The 23274-nt window shown below is 42.8% G+C and overlaps 1 protein-coding gene across 1 annotated transcript; it reads right to left on the bottom strand.

Annotated features, from left to right (window-relative positions):
- Window positions 1–710: 710 nt before the first annotated feature.
- On the bottom strand, window positions 711–22212 carry LOC311145512 (bcl-2-modifying factor-like). The gene is made up of 4 exons (XM_084181771.1): window positions 22109–22212; window positions 16076–16272; window positions 15481–15671; window positions 711–5071 (listed from the first exon to the last, which is right to left on the bottom strand). Exons 2-4 carry the CDS (start codon window positions 16245–16247, stop codon window positions 4955–4957), a joined length of 480 nt encoding a protein of 159 aa, XP_084037897.1. The 5' UTR covers window positions 16248–16272; window positions 22109–22212; the 3' UTR covers window positions 711–4954.
- Window positions 22213–23274: the final 1062 nt, after the last annotated feature.

The raw sequence follows: 23274 nt of genomic DNA, 5'->3' as shown, positions 1-23274 counted from the left end.
GCGCACTCCCTTTAAGAGTGTACTCCTAATCTCAGCTCGTTACCTGTATAAAAGACACCTGGGTGCCAGAAATCTTTCTGATTGAGAGGGGGTCAAATACCTATTTCCCTCATTAAAATGAAAATCAATTTATAACATTTTTGACATGCGTTTTTCTGGATTTTTTTGTTGTTATTCTGTCTCTCACTGTTCAAATAAACATACCATTAAAATTATAGACTGATCATTTCTTTGTCAGTGGGCAAACGTACAAAATCAGTAGGGGATCAAATTCTTTTTTCCCTCACTGTACTCATCCTCAGTGTTACCGTTGCCCTGCTAGACAGGCCTGTGTGTGTGTATGTGTGTGTATACAGTACTGCTAGCTAGGCAGTCATTTAATGAATGTAGGCTGAAGGCCCCATCGCTCCCACAAAATTAATGAGCACTCAGCAGGATGTATGTGACGGGCACTCCCACAGCCAAACGCCTGGCTAACTTCTAATGGCTGGCTGGCTATCCTCAGATGCTTGGCTAGTTTTAAGTGGCTTCATTTCACAATGATGCTTATAACAAATGGACGTCTTGATGTTGGATGTTGTAGGAGGGGAGAGAATAATAAGTTCTACTTCAGCACTACTTGTATCGAAGCAAATCATTTATCAAGTAACCATAACATTTACTTTTACCAGGGGACTTTTTTGCGGGAAAAAACAACTGAAACCTTTTACACTTTCAATATAATTTTATTGAAAAAAAGTACCAATAAAACAACAAGAAATTCAGAAAAAGATTTGTAGAGCAAAGCTCTTATATGTACAGCATATTGCACTACATAACAAATTGTCCTTACTTCCATAATGTATCAACGAAAATAAAACACAAAAAAATAAATGAGTGCACAGTACAGTCTTAAAAACACACAGTCAATGTTTACAAAAATGCTACATTTTCGCTGGGTCTCTTTTCTTGGGAGTACAGAGAGTGTGTGATAATCAAGACTTAGTTGAAACTGAGCAGTTAAAGGCATTTTCCAGGTGTCAGTAATACATGTACAGTTCATCGGTTCCTAAAAAAGGACAATGTTTCTTGGTGATGATTTAACCTCAGAAATCATAGAACACAACATTGAAATAAATGTTTCAGTTTTGTTGGTATCATTGAAAACATGTTTACACCAGAACCAGTCACAAAAGGAATGTTTCAAGTTCATTTTTATACATAAAAGCCATTGATCTCATTGGACTCTAACAGGTATTAAAAAGGATTTAAAAGCCTCAAAACTGTCTGTATAAAAGCTGACCCTTTCATATGAAAATACATTTAAAATAGTTATAAAAGACAATGAGTAAGAAATGGTTTCATAAAAAAAAGTACATTTAAAGAAAGTGGACTAAAAAAATTCAAGACACTGCTGGTTTTTCTATAATATACAAAACTCACTGTATACAGTTCCTGTAGCCTTGCACAGTGCTGAGATAGACATAGACTTGCCATATCTCCAGTACACAGCTTCAGAACCCCCTCTGAAAAATGATTTCTGGGCACCATGGTGGCTTGTTTCTCTTTCAAAGAAATCAAAGACTGTTCTATGCAGGTTATAACATCGTCAATGGTTCGCTATACTACAGACACACAGCTAGTTCAGCACACAACAGATTTGAGAGAACGAACCAAAGGACACAAAGTACTTTCCAGTGCATGTTGATTACAAAAGAACGCTAAAGTAGACAAACAGGATTGAACCCATAACCAATGTCCAGTGACTAAAGAAAAATTAAGAAAATGATCTGTAGGGTACTGATCCAACCTCCAAACCATTGACCAGAAAATGGTCATAGTTATGTAGCTAAACTGATCTATGATTTCTCCGGAACGAACAGTGAGATTCTACTGCCTTCTGCTGAATGGATGACGTGACGTGACTGATTCAGATAAATGCCTTAACCGATTGGGCCCATTTCTGGAGATTACTACCCCCAGGGAAAAGCAGACACAGTGCAGACAACCATCGCTCTACACAGTCAAACAAATGTATTATATACACATCTAAAAAAAACAAAAGGAAGAGAAATTGCACACAAAATCTAAACAGTAGAAAAGGGCGAATATACAAAAAATAAATAAAAAATAAAATAAATAAAAAACGGAAAACAATGCTAAAAGTCCTAAAGGAAATGGAGGAGCAGTACACATAGATGTAGGCTACAGTAGAGTGAGAGAAGCGAGTTTAGGGACGGTTTAAGGGCTACAGCGAGACAGGAAGCTACAGTGACTGGCTCAGCGTTCAGGATCTGCAGGAAACAACAACAAACAACAACAACTTTCAGCTCATCTCTCACTGCCCCACATGCTTCTGAATTTGTCCCTGCCTCAACAGAGTCAGAGCAAGCGTCATTATCTGACCAGTCTATCTAAAGTATACCTTTGTATCTATGGTTATGTATCTAATGTATTTCAACTGATGCAGAAAACAGAATGGGACTGAACCACTCCATTCCTTTGTCGTCCTACTCTACATGGGAAACTGTTACTAAGAGTATTGTATTTTCCCTGGCCCTGAAACATACAGGTAACTGCCAAAATAATGGAACCACTTGAGTAAATGAGGGATACAAAGTATATTGAAAGCAGGTGCTTCCACACAGGTGTGGTTCCTGCGTTAATTAAGCAATTAACATCCCATCATGCTTAGGGTCATGTATAGAAATGTTGGACAGGCCATTCTTTTGGCTACCATGGCTATGCCCCCATAGGATGACAATGTTCCCATCCACAGGGCACGAGTGGTCACTGAATAGTTTGATGAGCATGAAAACGCTGTAAACCATATGCCATGGCTGTCTCAGTCACCAGATCTCAACCCAATTGAACACTTATGGGAGATTCTGGAGCGGCACCTGAGACAGCGTTTTCCACCACCAACAACAAAACACCAAATTATGGAATTCTCGTGGAAGAATTGTGTCGAATCCATCCAATAGAGTTCCAGGCACTTGTAGAATCTATGCCAAGGTGCATTGAAGCTGTTCTGGCTCATGGTGGCCCAACGCCACTCTATGAAGACACTTTATATGGGTGTTTCCTTTATTTTCGCAGTTACCTGTCTCTCCAGCATTCTAAATGAAGGGTTGAAAGAAAGTACTGATTATACAGACAAAAGATGACACAGAAGATGACTGTAGGACCAAATTACCAAAAGTTGTGTCTGAAATTACAGCCTCATGATGTATACTGCTCCTTCAAAATGGACAAAAAGTGAAGTAAAAAGGCAATAAAATGTACAACAAACAGCATCTTCAACAATACATCAGTGTCTTCAAACAGATTCATATTTCAACAGTAATTACAGTCTTGCACACTACCAGTTACTTTCTAATCTCAGACACGTTCTCTTATCAATTGGATTAGCAGTGGGTGATTTCTATTAAAAAGTTACACCACAGGATCTGAGGACAAAGAACTAACACAAGATCACCCCACAGGTAAAACAAACAAAAAAAGAAGTATAAAAGCCCATGCAAGAATCCTGAGAGGGAAGAAGATGCTGTTGTTTCACATGTTTGTTTTGGTGTCCAGAATACAAGTGCATCTCTGACTCTGGGTTAGAAAGCACATCGATTAGAGGGCTAAAAAACACTGGAATTTCAATGAGGCATTCAGTTAACCAGCATCACTAGTACCTCAGATGTTTTATTCTAATAATAACAGTCCATATTCAGTCACGTCCTGGGATGATATGTCTTGGTCATGTGAATGAAAACATTGTAATGTTACTATAAAAAATCAGATACAGTTAAAAACCTTCATAAAATGACAGAGGTTGGCTTTGTAACCTAATCTACTCCTGACTGATGTACTATAGTGCAAACAGTGTGGATCCATAGCTCCACTTGAAGGGCCTGGTAGTCTTAAGACACGGAAATGATCAGCACACTCTCTCTTACAATGGCCGGGGTCCAGTTTGGGGACTTATGAAATTAGTCAAAGATAAATCTGAAATAAACTATGATTGAAAATCTGGTGTTCTCTCTGAGTAACTCGTGGGATCCACTTTTGCTTTGGAAGTTGTATTTTGTATCATGGCTGCAGGAAGATGTTTTGGGTTGGGAGTGCTGTTGAAGGGGGGTGGGGGGGTGGTGCTAAGGAGTATTTTTCTCTGCTAATACAGCAGTAATAAAGGCCTAGTTCACAAATTTTGTGAGAAAAAAATAAGTAGGGGTGCTGAGGGTGCTGCTTCCCGCGGCTATGTACTGTATCTACCTTCAAACCACAAAGTGGCACTTACCACATCGTAAGCCACTGAGTGCTTCACCATTTTGTTCTTATTACTTTTGGTGACACTGGGAAAAACAACAATTATTGAAATCAATACAATGAAAGTGACTGGAAGAGCAAAGAATAATCAACATGTAATAGGACAGTACTATAACAGTATACACAACCCCATTGAGGAGAAAGTTGAGGTGCAAAATGCTTTGTTCTGAGAGACCGCATCTTTGGAAATTAGTAAATTATCAAGTTTGACCAATTATTTCCTGGAAACTTCAGAAAAGAAAACGCCATGAACCACTCTTCTTTCCCTTCTTCAGATCCCTCCATCTCTTTCTTTCTTCTGCTTGGTTCTTGTCAACAGTCATTGGGTTGTGGCAGAAGACATTGATAAGGCATTTCCGGGACCATAAAGGCTATTCAAGATGTACACATACGGAAGTGCAAACAAATTCAACAGGAATAATGTACTGTACAAAATACTACATCAAACAATTACCAAAATAAGGACATCGTCCAGTAGAGGAATCTCGTGAAACAACATGGCATCTTCTTGGAAAAAAACGACCTCGTAAAAAATGGTTGTCTCCGTCCCGCGGGGACCTTTTCTCTTTTTTTATTTTTCCCAACAGACCCGTGTTAGATTTGACAGTGCCATTATGAGTCCCTGTGGGAGAGGGGTAGTCTGGGCTGGTCCACTCCATCACCTCCACCCTGCTCTCCCCCCTCCAGCGACGGCCTCCTGCTCAAACAGCAGGGTGAGCAGAGCCGAGGCCAGGCGCCTCCACAAGGGCCTCATGTTCCTTTGGTTTCGGTGATACTGCAACAAAACAAGGGAGAAAAACAACCGAGTCAGACCAGGATGTGGACAGGGAACTGGCATAGTCAATGACAAAATATATCATCATTCATTTACCAGGGTATTCAGTTGGAGCTGTGGATGTGTGTTGGTGTGTGATGTGTGGTGATTGTGATTGAGAGGGATCAACATGGTGAATTGAGGAGGGATAGGTCAAAACCTGACACCGGAACAGCGCTAATATTTTCACAACAGTCTGAGTGTGTCCCCAGCACTACTTATTAACACTGTTTCTTTGTGTGCAGGATTGAGAACCCTATACAGCGAATGTAACACTAACTACCACCCCATGCCACAGACACATTCATTGCACAGCAAGTCTATGAAAGCAGAATCCAACAGCACATCAGGAGCAGCCTCCCTCTCCCTCTCTGGTTGGAGAGCCAACTGGATGGTGTGTGATTAGGAGGATAATGCTATCTCTGCCATAGAGGAGGAGATAAGATAATTGCACTATATACGATTAGAGAGCACTCGAAGAGGGGTGGAGATCCAAAGGAACACATCTCAGTATGAGAGCTGAGCTTAGCTCCACAGATGAAACACAGACACTACTGGACCTGATAACACCCTGGCTATTTTCAGATACATGCCATTCATTAACAAAGAGCAACAATAGGCTGAATAATAAGCTTTGACAATACATTGTTAGCACATTGCCAGTGTCAGGCAACATTCTCTTCAATTGTAAACCAATTTAACCAAAGCGTGACTGCTGAGTTGACTTGTACTGTCTTAACATGACAGCTGAGGCAGCATCTGTGTCCAAGCCCAGAAATCAACCTGTTTACAACTAGCCTGCACTCTGCATTGTGATAAGATCCAGGTTTTCACTACCCCTCGTACATTGAGGTGAACATTGCAGAGCGTTGCATAAGCTGGTGCCAAGTTCAAACCGGCTCATGCACGCTCCACACACGTTTTTGTAAAAAGTAGAAAAGGAATAAATAAATTAAGTTATAGCCATCGGCTATTTGAGGGACTACTGGGAATCTTGATAGTGCTAGTTTTGTGATGTAGCGTTTATCTAAAGTTAACCTGGGGATATTTTGATAATTGCATAATAACGCTGAAGTCTGCTTCATAAATATACATTATCCAGAGCACAAATTGAACTATACAGAACAAAAATATAGACGCAACATGTAAAGTGTTGGACCCATGTTTCATGAGCTGAAGTAAAAGATCCCAGAAATGTTCCATATGCACAAAAAGCTTATTTCTCTCAAATTTTGTGCACAAATTTGTTTACATCCCTGTTAGTGAGCATTTCTCCTTTGCCAAGATACAGTGAGGGAAAAAAGTATTTGATCCCCTGCTGATTTTGTAAGTTTGCCCACTGACAAAGAAATGATCAGTCTATAATTTTAATGGTAGGTTTATTTGAACAGTGAGAGCCAGAATAACAACAAAAAAATCCAGAAAAACGCATGTCAAAAATGTTATAAATTGATTCGCATTTTAATGAGGGAAATAAGTATTTGACCCCCTCTCAATCAGAAAGATTTCTGGCTCCCAGGTGTCTTTTATACAGGTAACGAGCTGAGATTAGGAGCACACTCTTAACGGGAGTGCTCCTAATCTCAGCTTGTTACCTGTATAAAAGACACCTGTCCACAGAAGAAATCAATCAATCAGATTCCAAACTCTCCACCATGGCCAATACCAAAGAGCTCTCCAAGGATGTCAGGGACAAGATTGTAGACCTACACAAGGCTGGAATGGGCTACAAGACCATCGCCAAGCAGCTTGGTGAGAAGGTGACAACAGTTGGTGCGATTATTCGCAAATGGAAGAAACACAAAAGAACTGTCAATCTCCCTCTGCCTGGGGCTCCATGCAAGATCTCACCTCGTGGAGTTGCAATGATCATGAGAACGGTGAGGAATCAGCCCAGAACTACACGGGAGGATCTTGTCAATGATCTCAAGGCAGCTGGGACCATAGTCACCAAGAAAACAATTGGTAACACACTACGCCGTGAAGGACTGAAATCCTGCAGCGCCCGCAAGGTCCCCCTGCTCAAGAAAGCACATATACAAGCCCGTCTGAAGTTTACCAATGAACATCTGAATGATTCAGAGGAGAACTGGGTGAAAGTGTTGTGGTCAGATGAGACCAAAATCGAGCTCAACTCGCCGTGTTTGGAGGAGGAGGAATGCTGCCTATGACCCCAAGAACACCATCCCCACCGTCAAACATGGAGGTGGAAACATTGGGGGAGTTTTTCTGCTAAGGGGACAGGACAACTTCACCGCATCAAAGGGACGATGGATGGGGCCATGTACCGTCAAATCTTGGGTGAGAACATCCTTCCCTCAGCCAGGGCATTGAAAATGGCTAGTGGATGGGTATTCCAGCATGACAATGACCCAAAACACACAGCCAAGGCAACAAAGGAGTGGCTCAAGAAGAAGCACATTAAGGTCCTGGAGTGGCCTAGCCAGTCTCCAGACCTTAATCCCATAGAAAATCTGTGGAGGGAGCTGAAGGTTCGAGTTGCCAAACGTCAGCCTCGAAACCTTAATGACTTGGAGAAGATCTGCAAAGAGGAGTGGGACAAAATCCCTCCTGAGATGTGTGCAAACCTGGTGGCCAACTACAAGAAACGTCTGACCTCTGTGATTGCCAACAAGGGTTTTGCCACCAAGTGCTATGTCATTTTTTGTAGAGGGGTCAAATACTTATTTCCCTCATTAAAATGCAAATCAATTTATAACATTTTTGACATGCGTTTTTCTGGATTTTGTTGTTGTTATTCTGTCTCTCACTGTTCAAATAAACCTCCCATTAAAATTATAGACTGATCATGTCTTTGTCAGTGGGCAAACGTACAAAATCAGCAGGGGATCAAATACTTTTTTCCCTCACTGTAATCCATCCACTTGACAGGTGTGGCATATCAAGAAGCTGATTAAACGGCATGATCATTACACAGGTGCACCTCGTGCTGGGGACAATAAAAGGCCACTCTAAAATGTGCAGTTTTGTCACACAACACAATGCCACAGATGCTTCGAGTTTCGAGGGAGTGTGCAATTGGCATGCTGACTGCAGGAATGTCCACCAGAGCTGTTGCCAGATAATTGAATGTTAATTTCTCTACCATAAGCCGCCTCCGAAGTCGTTTCCGAGAATTTGGCAGTACGTCCAACCAGCCTCACAACCACAGACCATCTGTAACCACGCCTGCCCAGGACCTCCACATCTGGCTTTTTCACCTGTGGGATCATCTGAGATCAGCCACCCAGACAGCTGATGAAACTGTGGGTTTGCACAACCGCAGAATTTCTGCACAAACTGTCAGGAACCTTCTTAGGGATGCTCATATGCATGCTCACGTCCTCACCAGGGTCTTGACCAGACTGCAGTTCCGCGTAGTAACCGAATTCAGTGGGCAAATGCTCACCTTCGATGGCCACTGGCACGCTGGAGAAGTGTGCTCTTCACAGATTAATCCCGGTTTTAACTGTACCGGCAGATGGCAGACAGCATGGGGTAGCAGCACTTAGTAAAGTCGTGCCTTGAGACACTCTTTCTTTAGATGTAATTACAACTAGAAAGCACATAACCAAGCTCATCCATCTGTCTGGATTACACCTGAACTGGCCACCTCTGACAGAGGGTGAAGCCTATTATAGGTAGTTGTGACAGTCAGTAATGCTGTATGTAGGCCTGGTTTGAATCCCTGAGCCGGCAAGGTGGAAAAATCGGCCGTTCTGCCCTTGAGCAAGGCAGTTAACCCCAGCAACAACTGCTCCCTGGGCGCCGATGACGTGCATGTCGATTAAGGCAGCCCCGCGCACCGCTCTTATTCAGAGGGGTTGGCTTAAATGCGGAAGACACATTTCGGTTGAATGCATTCAGTTGTACAACTGACTATTATATATTTTATCAACAAACACTGCTTCCACCACACTTAATAACATCAACGTGTACATTCTCACAGCCACAATGTCCTGTAAAGACAGCAGCAGTGACCTTTTTTCCTACTCTGGTTCCTCCACTCAGCTCAGCTCAGCTCAGAGAGGGTGACAAGGTGTGGGCCCGCCCTGTAGCTCCCTCATTGGGGTCTTTAGAAAAACACACTATTGTAACCCAACTCTGCTCCTCGCCCCGTGCAGACTGTGGCAGTCTTCCTGTCATTGTGACTGTCATTACTGTCATGTCAGTCCTTCTGTGCTCTGGGGACCTCTGCTCTGTCCCCTCCAGCCTTCTCATACTGAGGAGCAATTTATCTGTCAGCACCAATGCTCCTCATACTCTTAAGCACCTTAAGCCCTCTCCCTGCCATGGGCCATGATGGTAGGATGATATGGAAATGGAAGGGGGTTGAGCCATAATACACAGTATGCCCTGTCTCTTCATTTATGAGTCAATCAAAGAGATGAATGTCAAACTGTGTTTGAAAGCCTGCTGATGCACTACATAATTGCAATAATCCAACAAGAGGGATAAATAGAGGGATGGAGAGAGAGACAATACAACATTGAAAGACGAGATCACACGCACACACACATACACTCATTCTCATGCATGCATGCACGAACACACATGCATGCACACAGCATATTCGTGTGTGGTTGTGTGCATACATGAATGAGAATGAGTGTACCTACCTCACTGCTGAAGACTTAAATACACAATGAAACCACAGCGCTAGGAATAGCAGCCATGGGCTAAACTTGAGATCACGAATACAAATCACACTAATCTGTTTGGGTTAGTCTGTCCAAGTGTCACTCAACAGCAGCCAGAAAGGCAGAGAGAAACTCTCAGAGACTCAGGCCTGTACAACTCCCTGGGCTGAGTAGGCTCTGCAGACAAGAACAGTAATTCTGCCCACTCGAATGACAAGAGAGTAATCAATAACTTCAAGGACTGAAATAACACCTAACTGTTGGTTACTACAGTGCCCTCCACTATTATTGGCACCCCTGTTTAAGATGTGGTCGAGGACTTCCAAAAATTCTCTTTTTTTTTTAAACAACATAGAACCCAAATGCAAAAAAAGAGAAAAATCCAACCTTTTATTTAAGTACATTACTTTGGTGGTTAAAAAAAAAATCACACATTTAGAAAAAAAAAAACTTGAAATCATGTGTCCCACAATTATTGGCACCCCTAACAATTCCGCTGAAAATTTTAATTGATTTTTTTAAAAATATATTTTTCTGTAGTTGCTAAAGTTGGTCAGGGTATCTAGGAACTTTTAATTAGTAATTCATGACTTCCTGTTTCCCTGGGGTATAAATATGACGTGACACAGAGGCCTAATTCTCTTACCCATTTGTCAACATGGCAAAGACAAGAGAACACACCATTCAAGTAAGGCAGATTTGTGTCGACCTTCATAAGTCAGGCAATGGCTACAAGAAAATAGCCACTCGCCTTAACTTGCCCGTATCTACAGTCAGAGGAATCATTAAGAAGTTTAAAACAACTGGAACAGTGACAAACAAGGCTGGAAGAGGTCCCAAGTTTATCTTGCCACAACGCACAGTGAGGAGGATGGTAAGAGAAGTAAAAAAAAAGTCCTAAGCTCACTGTCACAGAATTGAATCAAAGAGTAGCATCTTGGGGTCACAAAGTCTCCAAAACAACCATCAGACGCTCTCTACATGCCAACAAGCTGTTTGGGAGGCATGCAAGGAAGAAGCCTTTTCTCACTAACACTCACAAACGTAAACGTCTGGAGTTTGCTAAGCGGCACTGGGACTTGTTAGGGTCCATGGCATTATGAACGCTTTGAACTACCAGGACATTTAAAATAAAAACCTGATGGCCTCTGCCAGAAAGCTGAAGATGGGTCGTCATTGGGTCTTTCAGCAGGATAATGATCCAAAACATGTGGCAAAATCTACACAAAAATGGTTCAGCAGTCACAAACTCAAGGTCCTCCCATGGCCATCTCAGTCCCCAGACCTCAACCCAATCGAAAACCTGTGGGGCGAGCTAAAGAGGAGAGTGCATAAGAGAGGACCCAGGACACTGGATGATCTAGAAAGATTGTGCAAAGAAGAATGGTCAAAGATCCCTCTCTCTGTGTTCTCCAATCTTGTGAAATGTTATAGGAGGAGATTAAGTGCTGTCTTGTTGGCAAAAGGGGGTTGTACAAAGTATTAACATCAGGGGTGCCAATAATTGTGGGACACATGATTTCAAGTTTTTTTTTTTCTAAATGTGTGATTTTTTTTTTTTACACCAAAGTAATGTACTTAAATAAAAGGTTGGATTTTTCTATTTTTTTGCATTTGGGTTCTATGTTGTTAAAAAAAAAAGGAGAATTTTTGGAAGTCCTCGACCACATCTTAAACAGGGGTGCCAATAATTGTGGAGGGCACTGTATATAGGTCATCAAAGTCAATATTCCAGATCCACTATTCTGGGCTTCGGAAATTTAAAAAACAATTCCTCACGCAGTTGTATTTTTCCTTAATTGCTGAGGTTAGCAGTGTGTGAGTGTGTGTGCCCTATCGCTCTGTAGCTTCAGGATATGACATCACAATGTTCTCACTCTAACTACTGTCACTTGTTGTGTTTACCCAGTGAGTAACGAGAGAGAGAGAGACGCTTCCTTATCTCCTGGCCTGTCTCTGCTGAGGTTCTGCTGTGCGCCAGTCAGTGTATCACAGCCCTAATGTAATAACGCCTGCATGCCACATAAGATGAGTCATGGTGCACTGTGGCTGCAGTACACAAGTCTGTGGAATTAATATAACCTCAGCATGAGTGTGGGAGAAAATATTTTTAAAAAAACATCACAAAAGAAGAAGTTAGCTACACAAATCTGATTACAGAAATCTGGTTTCAGGGCCCAAATATAGCTTTGAATACCTACAGTGTATTCAGAAAGTATTCAGACCTTTTCACTTTTCCACATTTTGTTACGTTACAGGCTTATTCTAAAATGGATTTTATTTAAAATAATCCTCATCAATATACACACAATACCCCATAATAACAAAGTGAAAACAGGTTTTTAGAAATTCTTGCTAATTTATTAAAAATAAAAGTATTCAGACCGAAATTGAGCTCAGGTGCAACCTGTTTCTATTGATCATCCTTGAGATGTTTCTACAACTTGATTGGAGTCCACCTGTGGTAAATCCAATTAATTGGACATGATTTAGAAAGGCACACACCTGTCTATATAAGGTCCCACAGTTGACAGTGCATGTCAGAGCAAAAACCAAGCCATGAGGTCGAAGGAATTGTCTGTAGAGCTCCGAGACAGGACTGTGTCGAGACACAGATCTGGGGAAGGGTACCAAAACAATTCTGGAGCATTGAAGGTCCCCAAGAACACAGTGGCCTCCATCATTCTTAAATTGAAGAAGTTTGGAAGCACCAAGACTCTTCCTAGAGCTGGTCGCCCAGCCAAACTGAGCAATCGGGGGAAAAGGGCCTTGGTCAGGGAGGTGACCAAGAACCTGATGGTCACTCTGACAGAGCTCCAGAGTTCCTCTGTGGAGATGGGAGAACCTTCCAGAAGGACAACCATCTCTGCAACACTCCACCAATCAGGCCTTTATGGTAGAGTGGCCAGACGGAAGCCACTCCTCAGTAAAAGGCACATGACAGCCCGCTTGGTGTTTGCCAAAATGCACCTAAAGGACTCTAAGACCATGAGAAACAAGATTCTCTGGTCTAATGAAACCAAGATTGAACTCTTTGGCCTGAATGCCAAGTGTCAGGTCTGGTGGAAACCTTGCACCATCCCTACGGTGAAGCATGGTGGTCGCAGCATCATGCTGTGGGGATGTTTTCCAGCGTCAGGGACTGGGAGACTAGTCAGGTTTGAGTGGTGCAGCAGTCTAAGACACTGCATCTCAGTGCTAGAGGTGTCACTATAGACCCTGGTTCGATTCCAGGTTGTATCACAATCTGGCCGTGATTGGGAGTCCCATAGGGCGGCGCACAATTGGACCAGCATCGTCCGGATTCGGCCGGGGTAGGCCGTCATTGTAAATAATAATTTTTCTTAACTGACTTGCCTAGTTAAATAAAGGTTATATAAAAAATAAAAAGATGAATGGAGCAAAGTATAGGGAGATCCTTGATGCAAACCTGCTTCAGAGTGCTCAGGACCTCAGACTGGGGCGAAGTATCACCTTCCAACAGGACAATGACCCTAAGCACAAAGCCAAGACAACGCAGGAGTGATAGTCTCTGAATGTCCTTGAGTGGCCCAGCCAGAGCCCGGACTTGAACCCAATCGAACATCTCTGGAGAGACCTGAAAATAGCAGTGCAGCGACGCTCCCCATCCAACCTGATAGAGCTTGAGAGGATTTGCAGAGAAGAATGGGAGAAACTCCCCAAATACAGGTGTGCCAAGCTTGTAGCGTCATACCCAAGAAGACTCAAGGCTGTAATTGCTGCCAAAGGTGCTTCAACAAAGTACTGAGTAAAGGGTCTGTATACTTATGTAAATGTGATAGTTACGTTTTTTCTTCTCAATAAATTAGCAAAAAATTATAAAAACCTGTTTTTGCTTTGTCATTATGGGGTATCGTGTGTATATTGATGATACATGTATAAATAATTTAATACATTTTAGAATAAGGCTGTAACCTAACAAAATGTGGAAAAAGTCAAGGGGTCTGAATACTTTCCGAAGCTCAGACACACCGGTAGGATTGTCAAACGTTTGCCTGCCGACAGTATTTAGCACCTCTGAACAGAGTGTTGGCAGTCAATCTATTATGTGTTCACACAGCAAAGACCTTGAAGTCATCATCCACTCAGCCGTGTTAAAATACTCCAAACCAGAAGGTGGCAGTAGCATTCTTTGGAAAATGCATGTCTGTGAGTGTTTCTTAATTTATGGTTTAGATTCAAATGTTAGCTAGCTAGCTAGCTACCTAACTAGCTAGCTGCGCTAATGGCCACAGCTAGATAACTACCTAGCAAGATGACGAATAAACTATTTAATTCACTCTCCATAATCCCATACTGCCAGTGCCAGCCCATAGCCACTTTTTTTGCTAGCTACCTAATGTTAGCATATTCGGTAGCTAGCACAACATAGCTAGAAAGCTAGCTAAGGACACTGCACTAACTCGGCAGTGCTCTCTGATTGGCTCAAAGTCAAGTTATTGACCACTGACGAGCATTGCGATTCTACAAGTAGAAACGGCAGGTTCGTCGCTACCGGGTCGGCACACAGCAGGTACTGCTTTTGTTCTAGCAAGAGAAGGAACGGCCTCCCACTGTGATAAGTACCTATCAGCAGTCTATCGGCAGTGAGATTCTTGGTGTGTTTCATGCTTAAGACTCAAGAGGTCCATGCAGTTCATGAAAGAGAATTTAAGGAAATACAAGACGGTTGTCTTTAGTTGGTCAGATGAGGCCCCTTCCAAACCCCTAGGCTCAATAGATTGGGTTTGAATTAAGTGAGTGGGCAACCTCCATGCCATGATTATCACCCCCCCCCCCCCCCCCCCCCCCCCCCCATCCTACCGGCCCCCCTCCAGACACACAGCCCTCTTATTTGGGCGTCTCTTGTGGGTGGTGGGGGCGACGGATGGGCAGGACTGGCTGGAGACTCCCTAACCACAGCTGTTCCCCTGGGCTCACGCGCCAAGCTTCGGGTTACAACATTAGTTTATGCATTTGAGTTATTTAGCAAACACTCTTATCCAGAGCGACTTACAATTAGTGCATTAATCTCAAGATAGCTGGGTGAGACAACCACATATCACAATCGTAGCAAGTACAACATGTTTACCTAGTCCGGTCACTTCAGCTTTTTCTCTGTGTGAGTGTGTTGAGTGTGTTTATGTGTGTGTGAGTGTGTCTTTGACTCTCAGTGTTTTCGTTTTCCTCTAAACGTGCATTTGTGCTCTGCAGAAAGAAACTCTCAATGATCCACGGTTCTACCACCAATACAACCAAACTTATAGTATGTCAAGAGAGAAAGGTCTGACCACTTCAATGCAGCCAGCACAGTAACTAGCAGTGTCACCCCAACCATAGTGTACAGTGTTTGGTGTGGACTCCTCAATGCCCCCTGTGGCGCCGTGGCAGCATAGGGAGGAAATGGGGGGAGAGAGGCAGAGAGAAATAAACAGGAAGCTGAGGCCGGGAGGGAAGGGGTGAGTGTGGGAAGAGGCTGCCCTGCTTAAGCTGCGTCTTGGGGGGGTAGAACGAGAGGTCAGAACACTGGGCTAATGCATGCTCACTGACTAGCCAAAACAAACACGGGACACTGAGACATGACCACAATGGATGCCCCTAAAGAAGCCACTTCTGCTGCTCAGTCTCTCTCTCGCTCTCTCTCTCTCTCTCAGCAGGCCTCTGAGTACAGTAGGCCTGTTTGGTGGGCTTTAGCTGTGCTATGCTGTCAGTCACGGTGGGTATCCTCACCAGTTGAAGGTGTTGTTGGAGGAACTGGTCTCCGATGAGTTGGAGTTTCTGTCCAATGTAGACCTCTATGCTGCGTGCTGGCTGCTGGGGCTGCTGTTCGAGCCGCTCCATCCCCCCTCGCTCCCCCTGAGGCCCCTGGTCTCCAACACGCTCAAACTGCGCTGGGAAGTGCAATCGAAAGCCTGCGTTGCCTGTGGGAAAAAAGCCATAGATACTGGTCAGGTCAATATCTTAATGTTCATTGAGAGTGCCATATGCTCTGCAACTCTTAACAACTCCAAAGTTCACATACAGTAATCTTTTCCATTACCAGCGCTATCTCTAGTGTGACAGGACAGAGAGGGCATCACTGACAGACAGCTCTCCCTGGTGTTCTAGTAAAGGGTCAGTTATACAGGTATGGCCTGTCGTCACGTCTGAATCACCTAATGGCGCCATCTGAATGGGAAAGCAGCTGGGTACACTACACACAGGTCATAAAAGCTGCTGTGGCTGGGACTATAAGGCGCCAAGAGCTGAGTACAGCAGAGCTCCACTCTTACATATTCTTCACACTGTGTGTGTATGCGTGTTCACATGGTATGTGTGGCCGTACCGTAGAAGAGTGGTCTGGGCTCCTGGGCCACCCCGCAGGGCACCATACTATTGGGCAGTGCCAGGACAGGGCTGGGTGTCTGGGTTCCCCTGTCCTCGTACTTTATCTCCCTGAAGGCTGTGCGCCAGCAGTGGAAGTCTGGCTCAAACACATCATCCTCCTCATCGTCCATACGGCGGCGATCTGCCAAGACCTGCCTAGGGGGAGAAGAGAAAGAGAAATTGATAGAAATTGAGTTGGGCCTATTGCTCTGCTAAGACTTCCATTGACTACTGTTTTGATAAATTGAGATCTTTACCTTCAAATCAATGTGGATTCTAAACATGTCTGTTTCTTTACTAATGAGATTACCTCAGGCAGGACCATAGAGTACATTTACCATTTTGTAAATGTACTTGGTAATTTGGTCAGAACAATAATTATCATTAAAGACAACCTTTCTAATCCATAATAACTACCCTTCCATAAATAAAGCCCACGCTGGCTGATCCAGACAGAGCAGAGCCAAGTCAGTGGAGGATATCTATGTGGAACAGAAAACTAGCAGAGATCTGCTCAGTCTGTGGTCGTGAAGCACAGTGCTGATTTAGACAAATCGCTCAGCTCGTCACAGTGATCAAACCACACAATTGGCTGTGGTTAAGAGACTTGTTGGCTAAATGTACCTAAATGGGTGGTTTGGCAGACGGTTGAGCGAGAGGCAGTCTCCATCTCTCTCCGATCTCAACCCAGCAGACCTGTGGCCAGCTTGGTCCCTCATACAGTCAAAAGGCTTGAGAATACAACATGGAGAGTAGCCTAGACAACAAATGACTTGCAAATCTGACTAATGGACTTATATGGCAAAACCGAAGCTTGGTCTCTAGAGACCTGCTCATAATAAATAGTTAATGAGAGTTGTAAAAAGATGGAAAAAACAACAACAAAAAAGTTAGTTCTGGGTCCATATGTGTTAAGAGAAGAGATCGGAAACTAGACTAGCGGCCAAATATCCCTTCCCCTTCCAAAATTCAAAAGATGCTAACACCTGCGAAAGCGTGATTTGGCCAAAGCACCAGAACTAATACTGCTCCACGCATCCCGTTGTATCATGACAGCTCTACAGTACCATTTATGTTTACGTAGTCTGTCCATGAGAGTTTAGCAGACAACAATCTCCCTGCTTGGTTAATTCACAGCATCACACCTTCAGCAATATGAGGGTCAAACAAGTTATGAAAATACTGCTGAAATGTAAGTAGCCTTGTGAACCCTTTCAGAACTCTCCATCAAGCCTTTAATGCAGGGTTAGGCTACTAACACACCACTTCCAAATGAGAGTCTTCAGCAAATGGGTAATGACAGCCTTGGAGGAAGAGACACGGAGTCACTCTCCTCTTCTTTCCTTGGATTTGTCAACATGCTAGCTTCTGAGGACACCTTTTCATTTATTCACCCAAAGAGATTTGCCTCAGTCTCTTTAGTGCCTATTATTCTGTGTAATGGGGTTTGCTATGCCACGCTGTATGCATTCACAATAAGCCCTATGAGGAAAACAACTTAGTGCTTTGTTTAGACAAACACAAGACAAGAACATGGAAGTTGCAAGAAAATACAGTGCATTCGGAAAGTATTCAGAGCCCTAGACTTTTTCCACATTTGTTTTACGTAAAAAAAAAAAAAATCCTCATCAATCGACATAATGACAAAGCAAAAACAGGTTTTAAGATGTTTTTGCAAATGTATTAAAAATAAATAATGGAAATATCACATTTACAGTGGGGAAAAAAAGTATTTAGTCAGCCACCAATTGTGCAAGTTCTCCCACTTAAAAAGATGAGAGAGGCCTGTAATTTTCATCATAGGTACACGTCAACTATGACGGACAAATTGAGAAAAATAAATCCAGAAAATCACATTGTAGGATTTTTTATGAATTTATTTGCAAATTATGGTGGAAAATAAGTATTTGGTCACCTACAAACAAGCAAGATTTCTGGCTCTCACAGACCTGTAACTTCTTCTTTAAGAGGCTCCTCTGTCCTCCACTCGTTACCTGTATTAATGGCACCTGTTTGAACTTGTTATCAGTATAACAGACACCTGTCCACAACCTCAAACAGTCACACTCCGAACTCCACTATGGCCAAGACCAAAGAGCTGTCAAAGGACACCAGAAACAAAATTGTAGACCTGCACCAGGCTGGGAAGACTGAATCTGCAATAGGTAAGCAGCTTGGTTTGAAGAAATCAACTGTGGGAGCAATTATTAGGAAATGGAAGACATACAAGACCACTGATAATCTCCCTCGATCTGGGGCTCCACGCAAGATCTCACCCCGTGGGGTCAAAATGATCACAAGAACGGTGAGCAAAAATCCCAGAACCACACGGGGGGACCTAGTGAATGACCTGCAGAGAGCTGGGACCAAAGTAACAAAGCCTACCATCAGTAACACACTACGCCGCCAGGGACTCAAATCCTGCAGTGCCAGACGTGTCCCCTTGCTTAAGCCAGTACATGTCCAGGCCCGTCTGAAGTTTGCTAGAGTGCATTTGGATGATCCAGAAGAGGATTGGGAGAATGTCATATGGTCAGATGAAACCAAAATAGAACTTTTTGGTAAACACTCAACTCGTCGTGTTTGGAGGACAAAGAATGCTGAGTTGCATCCAAAGAACACCATACCTACTGTGAAGCATGGGGGTGGAAACATCATGCTTTGGGGCTGTTTTTCTACAAAGGGACCAGGACGACTGATCCGTGTAAAGGAAAGAATGAATGGGGCCATGTATCGTGAGATTTTGAGTGAAAACCTTCTTCCATCAGCAAGGGCATTGAAGATGAAACGTGGCTGGGTCTTTCAGCATGACAATGATCCCAAACACACCGCCCGGGCAACGAAGGAGTGGCTTCGTAAGAAGCATTTCAAGGTCCTGGAGTGGCCTAGCCAGTCTCCAGATCTCAACCCCATAGAAAATCTTTGGAGGGAGTTGAAAGTCTGTGTTGCCCAGCGACAGCCCCAAAACATCACTGCTCTAGAGGAGATCTGCATGGAGGAATGGGCCAAAATACCAGCAACAGTGTGTGAAAACCTTGTGAAGACTTACAGAAAACGTTTGACCTGTGTCATTGCCAACAAAGGGTATATAACAAAGTATTGAGAAACGTTTGTTATTGACCAAATACTTATTTTCCACCATAATTTGCAAATAAATTCATTAAAAATCCTACAATGTGATTTTTTGGAGAAAAAAAATCTCATTTTGTCTGTCATAGTTGACGTGTACCTATGATGAAAATTACAGGCCTCTCTCATCTTTTTAAGTGGGAGAACTTGCACAATTGGTGGCTGACTAAATACTTTTTTCCCCCACTGTACATAAGTATTCAGACCCTTTACTCAGTACTTTGTTGAAGCACCTTTGGCAGTGATTACAGCCTTGAGTCTACTTGGGTATGATGCTACAAGCTTGGCACACCTGTATTTGGGAAGTTTCTCCCATTCTTCTCTGCAGATCCTCTCAAACTCTGTCAGGTTGGATGGGGAGCGTTGCTGCACAGCTATTTTCAGGTCTCTCCAGAGATGTTCGATCGGGTTCAAATCCGGACTCTGTCTGGGCCACTCAAGGACATTCAGAGACTTGTCCCGAAGCCACTCCTGTATTGTCTTGGCTCTGTGCTTAGGGTCATTATCCTGTTGGAAGGTGAACCTTCGTCCCAGTCTGAGGTCCTGAGCACTCTGGAGCAGGTTTTCATCAAGGATTTCTCTGTACTTTGCTCCGTTCATCTTTCCCTCGATTCTGACTAGTCTCACAGTCCCTGCCGTTGAAAAACATCCCCACAGCACGATGCTGCCACCACCATGGTTCACCGTAAGGATGGTGCCAGGTTTCCTCCAGACGTGACGCTTGGCATTCAGGCCAAAGAGTTCCATCTTGGTTTCATTAGATGAGAGAATCTTGTTTCTCATGGTCTGAGAGTCCTTTAGGTGCATTTTGGCAAACTCCAAGCGGGATGTCATGTGCCTTTTAATGAGGAGTGGCTTCTATCTGGCCACTCTACCATAAAGGCCTGATTGGTGGAATGCTGCAGAGATGGTTGTCCTTCTGGAAGCTTCTCCCATCTCCACAGAGGAATCTGGAGCTCTGTCAGAGTGACCATCGGGTTCTTGGTCTCCTCCCTGACCAAGGCCCTTCTTCCCCGATTGCCTAGTTTGGCCGGGCGGCCAGCTCTAGGAAGAGTCTTGGTGGTTCCAAACTTCTTCCATTTAAGAATGATGGAGGCCACTGTGTTCTTGGGGACCTTCAATGCTGCAGACATTTTTTGGTTCCCTTCCCCAGATCTGTGCCTCGACACAATCCTGTCTCGGAGCTCAACGGACAATTCCTTCGACCTCATGGCTTGGTTTTTGCTCTGACATGCACTGTCAACTGTGGGACCTTATATAGACAGGTGTGTGCCTTTCCAAATCATGTCCAATCAATTGAATTTACCACAGGTGGACTGCAATCAAGTTGTAGAAACATCTCAAGGATGATCAATGGAAACAGGATGTAACTGAGCTAAATTTCAAGTCTCATAGCAAAGGGTCTGAATACTTATGTAAATAAGGTATTTCTGTTTTTTATCTGTAATAAATGTGAAAACATTTCTAAAAACCTGTTTTCAACTTTGTCATTATGGGGTATTGTGTGTAGATTGATGAGGGAAAACAATGATTTAATCAATTTTAGAATAAGGCTGTAACATAACAAAGTGTGGAAAAAGTGAAGAGGTCGGAATACTTTGGTGGTTTTTCTTACGACTACCATTCAGTTCTCTGCTACAGACCAAAGTCTGCTCTTTTAAGTGTGTGTGTCAGCCAGTGGCTCCCCCTACTGCATTGGGTTTGCAGATTCACAAATAGCCTATTATCACTTAATACAACTCTAAACATCACCTTCACACATACTGACAACACACTCACAGCAGCTAAGCTCAACACTCTCACCCATACACCTCTAGAGCACAGCACTAATGTCATATACAACACATAGTTCAACTTTATACTCACAGTCATGTACACACCACAAATAAGACACTCTACCACAAAACAAGACACTACACACTCACAGTGTACATACTCACAGAGACACATATGCAGCACCCTGTAATAATCCTCTACCCCATCACACTACAAACCCACTATTTGGAAACCTGACAGTGACAACTCATTATTTATCTGTCCCTGCATATAGTTATTGGGGAAAGTGAGGTTATGGATAAGGAGTGTGGTCAAGACAGGTGGGTCGAGCAAAGGACACTAAAACCATTCAGGTAACTGACAGTATATGGGTCATAGTGCCTCAGAGACAATGAGCTGTGAGATATGAAAATGACAACTGTCTCTCTCAACTGTCAAGCCTAGGCTATTGCATCATTTATTGTGCGGCCGCAGATATTCTTTATCCTCTTCTTTATCGTAATGCCCTCTGATTATTTCGGAACAACCTGTAATAGCTGTCTTATTACACTTGCTTATTCATTTGTTTATAAACCATGCACGTTCATAAGCTAAATTGAACGAATTACATAGGCGACAATATAGATGTGTTATTTTCCCATTTGGGCAAATTGCTTGCTTGTTTAGAGTTTAAGTAAACCATTGAGAAGCTGGAAATGCCGACACCGTGCCGACAGACCGTAGTTCTACAGAGATCGAAGCGCGCAAAATTAAACAGCCTACATGGCTGGCTACGACTGTTCTGTCATAATACAACACCCCACAACTACTCACAAGTCAAAAGTTAGTGAAATATCCATCTAATGACATATATCGGTGAGAAATAGACACATAATGGTCGGTAAATTCACTTTAACCCAGCGGCTATAGACCGCGGATGGTGTGAGAGACAATGTAGCGACTCCATGATGACACACAATGTCCAAGATTTTACAGCACAGGCAGGCCTTCAAACTATGCAGACCAGCAAAACAAAGCAACAATGTAAAAAACAACAGGTGAATGACAGTGTTCAATATTATTTGATACATTAAGACTCGGAACTCACCACAAGATAAGTCCTTCGTGTATAGAAAAATGTAAATGGTATCTGTTCACTATAAACCCAAGTGGATTTAGTCCGTACTCCGTATCACTCCACGGAAACTTCCATTCTGTGTGAGACAAATGGCAACAAGCTGATTTCATTTCACAGACGTCAGCTACAAATTCACTCCGCCCTCAAACACTGGGCGTAAACACAGAAAAATAGGCTAAATTAAAGTGGTTTTAAAGAAACAGCGGTACTTTAGGCCATTTGTAATTGTTTTACAACGTGAATCGTGTATGGCCCTTTAAGAACTGTTCCGCATTTTGTTCTCATAACCAATCAGAGGGTTTGTTTTGATCCCGCCTTCCAAATAGTGTATACAGACACGTGGACGGGAAATTCCCTCGTGCACGAGACATCTTCGGTTTTGAAATTCCGTCTAGCACGAGACAGTTTCGGTTTATAGATTATTCTTAGTTTACTGAGCTGCTATCAATGAAAGTAAGATCAAGTGAGCACAAAGGGTTTATAGCCTACTACTGTATAACTGTATAATCGGTATAGTAAGAGTAATGTCAGTAATATTATGAGTTACAAAAAACATTGAATGTTGTAGGTTACACTATGGTTACACTATGTAAATAAGGTATTTTCAGTTTTTTTATTTTTAATACATTTGCAAACATTTCTAAAAACCTGTTTTCACTTTGTCATTATGGGGTATTGTGTGTAGATTGCTGAGGACTTTTTAAAATATTTTTTAATCCATTTTAGAATAAGGCTGTAACGTAACAAAATGTGGAAAAAGTCAAGGGGTCTAAATACTTTCCGAAGGCATTGTATAATGAATATCAATATTCAGGTGGTTTGTGCCTACTAGTTGAAGATCCTTGCCATCATCTTGCTCTACATAGATAAAATATGATGTGTTGGAGTTGTGAGTCCCCCTAACATCTCTGCCTAGCATGTGCACAATACTAAAATGTCAAACATTTGATTTGATTACTGTAGCATTTAATATCCAATGCTAATTTGTATGATTTATTCAAAACTGTCCATGAATGGCTGCAATAATACATAGCCTCATATTATTCATTTTTAAAAGACACAAATTGTCATATCAGATTTCAAATATGTGATTACAGTGGTAAAATTGGGAAGAAGTGTAATAATAAAATAAGTGT

Source organism: Coregonus lavaretus, assembly GCF_964263955.1.
Source record: "Coregonus lavaretus genome assembly, chromosome: 18".
NCBI lineage: Eukaryota > Metazoa > Chordata > Actinopteri > Salmoniformes > Salmonidae > Coregonus > Coregonus lavaretus.
The sequence above is the reverse complement of the archived record's forward strand: the minus strand, read 5'-3'. Positions and strand labels throughout refer to the sequence as shown.